We start from the raw sequence: 11,538 nt of genomic DNA, 5'->3' as shown, positions 1-11,538 counted from the left end.
AGAATGAATACATTCATTTTCGTGTTTTGTTTTTGTTTTGTTTTTTCTACTTCTATCTTTAAGGTGAACGAAGAGAAACGACCATGCGTTCATTGGTTCTACCATTGGTACTTGCAGTAACTTTCAATGCAATCAATGTACAGGTATATATTCAACATTTTCACTTTGTAAAATTACAGTTCATTCAGAGACATCGATCATTTTCCCCAGTAGAACGTTAGGTCATTGTCACACATGACTTTTGCAAAGCACATTACATGTAAGATACCGAAGCATAGGGACATTTGTAAATTATGAACACACTGTTGTATTTGAGATACACCTACTTCAGTCGAAAAAAACACGCAGACCTCTCAGCGGAGTTTATCTCTTACCAATGATATCGAGTACTATTGATTCCTTTACGTCAACACATATCTAGCTTTATGTCTCATTGTGGATCTAACACCTCGCAATTATGGCACAGATTTTAATATTAATCGAAAATACACTGTTTTTGTAAAGTAGCCAATATCTTTAAAATTTCATTATTTAAACACTACATTTAAGGAATGCATTGATATTATCTGTTAAAGGAAAAATATGCATTTTAGATAACTTTGAAGTGGCACATACGTATTTTAGTAGAATGAAAAATCTGCGAATCACTGAATCTCCTGTGCTGGAAATATTTATCGTGATTCTGAAAATAAAGCGTAATGAATAAATTTACTTCCTATAGTTTACAAAATATTGGCACCATAACAAAATTAGACTGATGGCGATGAAATGATACCTGTCAGAATCTTTAAAAGGGATTGGTCGTTCCAATGATCCAATGAAATCATTGGCAATGTTAACCATCTGTACATTACAAACATCATTGTTCTGCTCTTCTTGTCACGTGACAGGGTAGGACTATGGTAGAGAGACAGTTTGAACAACCACGTAAGTAATATTAACAAGAATCTTGTCTTTAATCTCCTATCATTTAATAATAGGCAAGATAGTTAATATGTCAACTCGCATTGTGTACTCCGAGGCGTTGATGAGCGAATAATTCCATATCAGCATACGTGATTTCATAACATAATTTGAAACTTTTAACATTCTTTGGAAAGGAAAACGATATCTACTTACCTGTGACACATGGTCCAGAAAAAATCAATAAACCATACTACACCAGCTCTATTCGGGAAATACTCTATTAAAATTTGCATTGTTTTTATGACTTAAACTCGCTTCTTTATTCCAAAGCCACGGAACCCCCAGGTCCATGTGACTTGTTGGAGTGTATAGATGCTGACGGCTGTGTCTTTATCCCTGGTGCTGGTTATTTAGGATGTACTTGTCCAACCGGATACACTGCCCTCTCTCCCTCAGAACCTAACATATGCATCGGTAAGTGTTAATTAATTAAAAATTAGACACTCATTATTGTTCTCCAACTTCGCTGCTGATAGGAATAACAAAGTCGAGAGTTAAATCTGGGAGTGAGAAGAGAGAGAAGTCCCTGAGAGAGAGAGAGAGAGAGAGAGAGAGAGAGAGAGAGAGAGAGAGAGAGAGTTTACTAAATGTTACAACCGTTTGAATGTAGGAAGTTAAGACAATAAAGACAGGTTTGACGATTGTTATTAACTGTTGACAAATTTCACCATTTCACATCGTCATCACCGTCGTCTGCTTTAAACAATGTAAATGCGACTTACCCTGTCAGCTTTTATCCATTCATCAATGGTTGGCACTGATTTCCCTTTATTGTCAGATATCGATGAATGTGCGACTGGAAATGGTGGTTGTGAGCAGATTTGCAATAATATTGGTGGTTCCCGTTCCTGTGCTTGCGATCCTGGGTTTGTACTTCAACCGGACGGTGTTTCTTGTGAACCAGGTTCGTTGAAACAAAATTATTAAGTCCAATCGGTTATTGACATCTGCCCTTTAATTTATTTGTAATCAATTAAGTCGTGGATGGCGGACTTACACCGTTGTAAGGGGAAACTTCACGAACAATAAAAACCACTTGGCTTGTATTTCAATAACTATCACCTCACCTGTACGACTTAGAGTCTAGACCAATGCATTTGAGCTGAATGAAATTCATGTGCTTTGTAGCATGTCAGAATCGTAATTATTTTACACAAAGACAGTCTTCAGTTAGGCAGTCTCTAGAGAATTAGTTTAACACATTTTGATTTCAACACATTTTCATTGAACACTACATATCTGATTGTCTGTGTTTTCGTCTTCGTTTAGAGGCAGTAGGATGTGAGACAAACAATGGAGGATGTGAACATATCTGTGACGACCAAAGCGGGTCAGTTGTGTGCGACTGCAATCCAGGATATACACTTGACAATGACGGATTCTCCTGCTCAGGTGATATAATAAGATTTAATAATTTTTAAATCACACAGTCACAGACATATGCAAGTTTGGTGCAAAGGAGGCTTTATTAACAATCTACTCTACTAAACTAACAATCTACTGCCCCCTTTTAAAAGCAATACAGGAATAGCAGGTAAAGACAGAGAACAAGTACAAAGAGAGCTGAAAGTAGCTCAAAACGTCATTATTACAGAGGGTGGGTGGAAGGGTGATAAACACACAGCAGCCTCAGCTATGACAGAAAAGTTTCAGAAGTTTGAAAGAAAGGCGGCAAGCCTTGGGTGGTGTTGAGAACAAAGCTGATTGGTTGCAAGTGGTCATATGACCATCTGAGATAGCGCGATTTAAACACCGCTCAAAGAGCTAGTAATTGTTAATCTTTCAAACGTCACAGCACATAGCAACGTGTAACGTATGTAGCTGAATACAAGATGTTCATTTGTTTTGGTTAGATTTAATCAAGGTATCTGAAGTGATGGATATCTATTTGAGCGCTTCAGTATTTTATCACATGACATGGCTTCTAAGTCTTTCGGTATCCATTTCAATTAGAAATGTATGGCTTTTTTATTATTTTATTAGATTGTGCAGTAAGGCTTCAAGTTGAGATGAGCTTAAACCCCCTACTCCTAAAACTTGGCTGAAGATAAAAGTCCTGTCAAAATTTTATTTTTTAACTCGATGTCGAAAGATATTCTCATTTGATATCTGGTTTAGTAAATTGTTTCACTCTTAGCACCCATATGTCAACACAATCTTTATAGATTGGCGCATTTTGAATTCTGAATGTGGTCAATGAGTCAATTCTGAAAGTGAAAACAATCTTATGGTAACTGACTCCGTACTTTCCTGTTACTAAGCAACGGCGTCATTAATTCCAGCATTTTCAGATCAATCTAATAGCAAACAAAAGTCTTGTAACGATTCTGTCGATTTAACTGGTTCCTGGCTATCGTTTAAATGAATTTAACATGCTTGTTTTTAAGCAATATGATACAGAACATTACAAAATTCTAGCAAAGCACATCTAAACTGTTTGTTGTATCTACATGTTACATTTGATAGTAACTTGCAAACTTTTCTTCAGATATCAACGAATGTACCGATAACAACGGTGGATGCGATCAGTTGTGCGATAACGTGCCTGGAAGTTTCAGTTGTAGCTGTAACAATGGATATGAACTTCTAGTCGATGGAACAACTTGTCAAGGTCCCTGCAATTAAATTAGAATATGCCATTATTTATCTTGTCTTATTTATGTAATCAGGCGAAATGATACTAAGTTAGTTGGCTGTGCAACACAATAGTGTTAACTCACAACGGCCTAATGATACGAACTGCAATCCACCCTTTCATTTTGTTATGGCGTAAGCTCGCATCTTTGGATGGCAAGTCAAAGATATTGTGATGATTTTCTCTCAACATTGATTGATTAGAAATGCACGTCTGCATTAATTTTCTTGCATCACGTGACTTTCAGATATCAATGAATGTACTGATAACAATGGAGGTTGCGAGCAGTTGTGTGATAACGAGCCTGGAACCTTCAGTTGTGACTGTTTTGAGGGATATCAACTTCAAGCCGATGGCAAAACATGCCAAGGTCAGTCTGATCGATACCAGATGTTGTTACTGAGACTCGTCGAAAGAAATAGAATACAAGGTTCCGTGTTTTGTTTTCTAGTAACACACAGCAGAGTGATATGGAACGGCAACGAGTACACATCAAAATTTGCCTTTCACTATTAATGTTGATTGTTTACTTTATTATGAAATTATGGAACATTGGTAATACCCTTTGTCGTTGTGGCTTTGTGTGTTCTGTTGTGGACGAAATTTTCATCATTTGTTTTACTTGTAACAGCTGTAGTTAAGAAACCAGCCGCAACAATACCCCCAAAACCATAGACCCGAGGATATATATGACAACTATCTAAAATGTTAACGATATATATATATATATATATATATATATAATATATATATATATATATATATATATATATATAGTGTTTTAGATATATGGACTATAGATATTGTGATATATCCATATATCTAAACAACCATGTATAACACTACAGATAGTTTGATTGAAACATGCAGATCCCGGTATGCTTTGGAAAGGAAATGACAAGTAAAACTTAAATTTCATTTCTTTATTTTCAACAATTTTTCATTTGTAACTCTGTTTTTCTTCCACATATATACGTTTTCTTTTTTCTACAGAGATAGCGTTCGGTCCAATTACTGTGTGTAGGCAATTTCGATTAATCTTGATGGATGACGTCACATTCACCGTTGCAAAGAGAGGTTGTAGGGCTAGGGACTCGTCTGTGGCCAGAATATCAAACCAAAGGACATCCAATAGTCTTAGCTCTTACCTGCAAGGTATTGATGCATCGTTTACTTTAGACAAGTTTTTGACGATAGCTGAATGCCCTCCAAATGGCGATACGGGTCAATCAAGTGACGACTCCAATGAATTGAATGGATACATATGTGAACAAGCTGTCATTGTGTGATTGACAAACTAGGTAAGTGATTTAATTATCTAGGCAAGACTCAAACAAAGTACTTTGTTACAAAATCTTACCAGAGATCGTTGGTTAAAAAGTGCAAAGTGGTGTAGAGTGGATTTTAAGCGGTTTATATGTTCCGTCTTAATGGCAGTTCATTACACCTCATATACATATCCAGTCATCCTTATTGGCTGCGACCCATTCACGTGACTAGAAGAAAAAGGGCATAACATGTCACGTGCAGTTACATACCAACTAATGCGTTTTAGCATGCCGCGCATCGTTTCTGCACACCAGAAAACGTCGTGTATTGGCTGATACAGAGTGTAGCCTTGTCTCCAACAAGATGTTCAGAGTTAACCGTACACTTTTACAGTTGGTGTACACGACTAGGGATAGACAACACTGCATTTGTATGTACTTGTATGTGTAAATTATATGGAATTTAGACGCGGCGATTGAGAAACAGAGCGGTTCATGGCGAGGCGGCGACTTATACCTAGCTTTGACCACATTCTAGGCAAAGGTTTGAAGACGACAATTTTCGGTTGATACGTGATTGCTCGAATCGCAATTTGTTGCCTGCCATTTGGTTGATGGCAAATTAATGATATCCTGGCCTTTGATAGGATATAATCAATATTGTACCATCATGAGCACTATCCACTGGGGAGGCAACAAGTTGTGATCGTATAATTCTTCTCGCTAGCATTTGTTACTATTCAAATAACCAGCGACAACAGAGTACAGAAAGTTGTCGCAGCTTGAATGCCTTCGCATAACCTTACAAAAGACGCTGTACAATGATCAATGTATTCACAAAGTTGATAAAAATTAATACTGTGATGGACAAAAATTATGGTAGAGAATGGAGGCCGTTCGATATGTATACATGTATCGTTCATAGACCCTCAAAAACGGTGTTTAGGAGACTCAGTGTCTCTATGGTATCGTCCTATAGATTGTACGGTGGAGTGTCTATATGGTATCGTCCTATAGATTGTCACCGTACTTGCTCACATATCGTTCGATCTCACGATTCTTTACGAAAGCTTCATAATGACGTCACACATGTAACATGTACATCTATATTTACTTAATCTCCTCTCTTTTGAATCGCAGATATCACGGGTTTCCATGGTGACCAACGAAGGACAATCATTGCGATGTTCGATCCCTCTGACTGCGAAGAAATCAAAATGGTATTTAGCAGTCACAACTGCAGTTTATCTTAATTGATCTTCTAACTTATCTTTATTAATGATGTGGGGCAATTAGTATTAAAGTTTATCTAAAGAAAACGTTATGTAGCGATATTTGTTTGTGTTTATGTATGTATGTATGTATGTATGTATGTATGTATGTATGTATGTATGTATGTATGTATGTATGTATGTGTGTGTGTGTATGCATGTATGCATGTATGTATGTATATATGTATGTTGATAGGTAGGTAGGTAGTTAGGTAGGTGGGTAGGTAGGTAGGTAGGTATTTTAAACTACTGGCTACTTACACATGAAGCCCTCATTGTGGTCTTATTGTTCAACAGGACATGTAATAGGTTTCTTTCTTGTCCTCGTGCCTAGCATTTCAAAATGTGTGCCGGAGCCTTTTCTCTTTGATTTTCAACCAAGAAATTATCATCGGGATATTTTGTGACGCTCGATTGTCACTCGACATTCTAATTTGTCGTGTGTACGCTCATTTTCATGGTTTCGATTTACTTCAATACACTTGATTTTCTACAAAAACAACGAAATATTAGGGCACATGGCTGTCCAATCATAAAATATCTTTGATTTCAGAACATCTAAATGGTTGAACATTGTGCAATGACCAATAGCTTACGACAGACAAATCTGAAACGGATACATTTATGATATTTTTCGGGCAACCCTCATTTGCTTATCAAGACGACACGACCCTTCTTTTCACATTAACACCATCATCTGCCAAAGTCAACTTGGCGGAGAAAACACGCAATGGGAATATACACGGCGTCATACATGTTTGTTAATTCGATCGACACATAATACATTATATTCTCCTCGGTTTCTGTGCAACGTGGATGCACCAGACGTTAGCATTGACGAAGCAATTAAATTGGAGTGTCACCGTACAACAAACGACAACCGAGGGGCCTGACGGCAACCTTTCCTTTGCGTGAAATGGGAGACATAAAACGTCACGTGCAATCAGTACGTTGTGTGTTACAATGGGTTGTTTACAAATAAACACTATGAAACAATATAAAAGTAGACCTGAAGAAGGAAACATACTGCGTGGATATGAGGGCGCTGTGCAAGGAAAGAGCCGTGTGCAGAGGGTGTCTATAAACATGATGAAGAGTGAAGTGGCTAGAGAAAGTCATAATACACATGTGCCCTGTCTGAAAGTAGTGCCTGGTTTTGAGGTGTCTTTATTACTCTTGACTAATTTGACTAACTTGAGCTTCAGATTTGAAGGCTTGGCGAGAAATCAGTTTTATCTCCCAAAATCATACTCAATGTTGGTGGAAACTTTTGTGGAGATTCGTTATACCTGAGTTCTAGTTTTCCGACTTTAACTTGAGATTAACGTGTGAAAGACTCGTAATAAAAAGCCGCTTCATGCTTCTACGGATTTGTAAAGTAAGGTGAGGAGTTAGTATCAAAAATTGATGTCCCTCTCAAGAAAGCAGAGGCGAGTAGTCGGCCCTGTGAGGATGTTTTGTTTTGGCTCGAGCAGAAAATAAGGCTTCGCCGGAGGGGGTAAATATTCCTCGAATGGCCGAATTTTCCCGTTTTATCTCTCGAAATTCAAATAAGTAAACTTTCTTTGCATGTCAAACTTATATTCGAGCATATATTCAACCTTTTTCAGACATAAAACAACTTAGTAGGTCAATACTTGGATAATAGGCCTCCACAGGTAGGTAAGCTTTAATGTAGTCAAAAGCTTAAGTTAGAGTGTTTCATTCCTTTTAGAAGACATTTAGCTACAAAACAATCGGGAATCTTCACCTAATTAATGGGGACCAAAAGGGCAAAGAATTGCATGCCAAAAACTCCTTTACTCCAGTGTACTTGTAGGGTCAATGACTCTGACTTACCTCTTGTCAATCCAAAGTGCAGAAAATTGTCTGATTTGTTGCTTATTTTTGTGCCCTGTCTGAACATTTTCCAGTGTTGGTGGATCCTTTGTACATGTATAGATGAGTGAGTTGACTGTCAGGCGGAGGGCTTTCTTTACCCACGAAGATAGTCCGAAACTTTGTGGAGATTAATCATTTCACTGTCATGCGGAGTACTTTGGTTATCCATAGTCGGCAGGGTAAATTGTACCCGAGTTCTAGTTTTTCGACGTGCAGTAATTCTTGTTTAACTTGATATTAACATGTGAAAGACAAGTGATAAAAAAGCTGCTTCATCTTCTATGAATGTGTTAAGAGAGGTGAGGAGTTAATGTCAAAAATTGTGGCTGCTTTCAAGAAAGCAGGGGCGAGTATTCGGCCGTATGAGGGCGTTCTAGGGTAGCCAAGGCAAAAATAAGGCTCCGCCGGAGAGGGTAAACAGTCCCTAAATGGCCGAAATTTGCCATTTTTTTTCTCTCGGATTTCAAATAAGTAAACTTTCTTTGTATGTCAATCCTATATTCAAGCATATATTTGACCCTTTTCCGACATAACAACGCTACAAGGTGAATACTTGGAGGAATAGCCAGCCTCCACAGGTAGGGAAGCTTTAATATAATGCTGTCAAAAATTAGAGTGTTGCATTCAAGACACTTATCTACGATACAGTTGGGAATCTTCACCTAATTAATGGGGCCAAAAAAGGCAAATAATTCCATGCCGAAAACTCCTTTAATCCAGTGCATTTGTCGGGTCAATGACCCTGAGTGACCCCATGTCACTCCAAAGTGCTGAATATTGTGTTTTGTTGCTTGTTTTTGTGCTCTGTCTGAAAATTTTCTAGTATGGGCGGATCCTTTGTATAGATGGGTGAGCCTGTACGTACAATAGAAATGTAGGGAAGGCAGTAGAAGCAGCAACAAACATCTTCAATTTTATTTATCAATGACAATATCAGTCGCGAATTCCCATGGGAACGGTTCGAGGTCATCATGAGTATTTAAGGGAAACAATTGACAATGTTGACAGTGATCTGCGTTTTTGAAGCAACTTCTAACTTTAGAATTTTACTTTTCAAAAGTAATTCTTTCACATACATGTCTGTCTACGTGCAAGCGTTTATTGCTGACAAAATCGTTCTGAAAGGAACTGAAGATGAACGCTTCGTCTGAAATCACTTTAAAAGGAAAGTGTCACCGTGAGTCAACTCATTTCAGTTACTGACTTTCGATATTCCGGACCGTTGAGATGCAAGCGCTGGCAGAAATGAACTTGTAAACTCCATTTCTTATTTTATCACGTGATAAAATACGTTAAATGTTACAATTTTCTGGAAGACAGAAACTGTAAAATGTATTTCAGATCACTTCGTAACTTGCCAGTAAAATGGGTACGGTGGAAAAAAACTACGATTTCAGTTAATAGTGCTACCTGCAAATTTCCGACGTGTACTTAAACTATGCAGGCACAAACGAATCGTTCATTTCTCTATTTTACTTTATTCCTATCTCTGCAAAGGTAGGAAATAGTCAAGACACTGGCGTCACTAAAACCACTGTTATAGTTGGTTGTAGTTGATTGGTGTCAGTATAACGCAGACTGGAAATAGCGTGGAAGAATACGTATCAATAATGCTCTAGATCTGTAGCGGGGAAAACGATACACAGTCTTAGAAATTGCTGAAATGGCCATATGTATGGACGACATAGAGAACTGACTTCTTTCAGGTAACTGTTACGATGATACAGCATTTGGGTGTAGACATTAGAGTTTCTGCCATTTAACCAAAACGATGGCGTGTTGGTTTTAATTCAATTTTCCGATGAATTCGTCGTATACGTATACGAGGAATAACATGCGTAAATGTTATCATTTCTGTCGATAAGCAGTGAGTGCAAGGGATATCGAAACTCTATTTTTGCAATTTCAAGTACAAATCTACACTGCCTGTGGTTCTTTACCAACAAACGCCCTATAGTTTACATTTTTCATCGAAGCTTTAGCACCATTCAAAATTCATCAGAGCGGCATAATGTATTGACTCAGCTTTAATACCCTGTAGGTAAAACGGAATTGCAAGATTGATAGACAATTGCTACGCAAATGTTGCTGTAAGATGTCGTCGCTGATTTCATCTCTTTTTACACAGTCACCCTGGCCGGCCGGATCCGCAACAACCGCTCGATTCGATCCGTATCCACGTAGATCAGACTGACAGTGGCTTCTCATTATTCCTAACTCTATTGATATCACTGAGTCAATGGTTAAATTCAGCCAAACCTTGAAGAATTGATTTCAAAAATAAAGAACGAAAAATAAAACAATATAACATAGGACACATAATAGCATTATATGAAAAGTCGGTTGTGAGCTTATTGCTGAACAGAGGTCGATAAAACGCCCAACATCATTGACTTCAGCACATGATCTCCACTGTTTCCTGAGCACATGCGAAACGAGCTCGAGGTATCGCCTGTAAAGTCACATGGCACAAAATACTGACTTCAATTGGTCAAAAAGTGACGGCGGATCGTCCCAGGATTACATCACTCTAAGTGAAACAGTAAATTACTTACACAAAATCGTGTCGAAATATCTAGCGTTCAATGTGTTAACACAGCCCATATGTGACTACTGTCCAATGTTATCGTTAATATCTCAATTTTAGCTCTGATTGAATTCATTTGTCGACAGAGAAATTGAATTTTAGCATGGCCTATTATATTTGTAAATCAATTTGGCTGTTGAATCAATTTGGCTGATGACATGAATTATCATATTGGGTTAGCTAGATTGGACGAAATTTTGTTAGGAATTCTAAGCAGTACTTCTTTGAAGTTTTAAGTCTTCACAACAACAATCATACACGTCACAACAACAATCATTCATGTCACAACAACAATCATAAACGTCACAACATCATTCATACACGTCAAAATGATATCACGACCTTTAATTGTCAATAAATTTCTTCAACATCACTTAAAACTCTAAAATCATCTATTTAAAATTTAAACACCGTAAATTAAAAAGGAAATTAATGCCATTATGATTTGCACCTATAAAACAACATTGCATGAAGCGTTAGAATTGCGTAAATCCCTGAATTGTAAAGCTGCCCATACGGACACCATCCGTGCAGGAAATTACAGACAAACATTCCATTATTCCAGGATCCAACATCTTCCAGCTTACTGACGTCTTACTTCGTTGTGAAAATAGGAATCAATCATTTCCAATTACTCAAACATATTTTCGAACAGTTTTTGTGATAAATGGTTATCCATGCAAAGTGAAATGACTTTTGCCAAGGTGTGGAAGGTTGACTTTCACATCTTAATGGAATGATTAACAAAGAAATGTGATGATCAATTGCTTTAACAGAATTGATTCCATTTTTGTAATAAGTTTAATCAAACAATGAATGGTTGTCACACCATACGGCATGTCAAGCTATTTGCTTTTCGTAAAGCTAGGTATTCAAGAGCGATACCTGGATTTTGTATAAAATGGAGACGGCCACTTTGCTAACCATTTA

At 37.5% G+C, this 11,538-nt stretch overlaps 1 protein-coding gene across 1 annotated transcript; it reads left to right on the top strand.

The window, feature by feature from the left end:
- Positions 1-899: 899 nt before the first annotated feature.
- On the top strand, positions 900-6,191 carry LOC139146165 (fibulin-5-like). Its single transcript, XM_070717578.1, has 7 exons — positions 900-927; positions 1,237-1,380; positions 1,745-1,870; positions 2,236-2,358; positions 3,849-3,971; positions 4,595-4,902; positions 6,010-6,191. Exons 1-6 carry the CDS (start codon positions 900-902, stop codon positions 4,888-4,890), a joined length of 840 nt encoding a protein of 279 aa, XP_070573679.1. The 3' UTR covers positions 4,891-4,902; positions 6,010-6,191.
- Positions 6,192-11,538: the final 5,347 nt, after the last annotated feature.

The sequence above is a fragment of the Ptychodera flava genome, chromosome 1 (genome assembly GCF_041260155.1).
Source record: "Ptychodera flava strain L36383 chromosome 1, AS_Pfla_20210202, whole genome shotgun sequence".
NCBI classification, from domain to species: Eukaryota; Metazoa; Hemichordata; class Enteropneusta; family Ptychoderidae; genus Ptychodera; species Ptychodera flava.
Note: the sequence above shows the minus strand (reverse complement) of the source record. Positions and strands in the feature narration are given on the sequence as shown.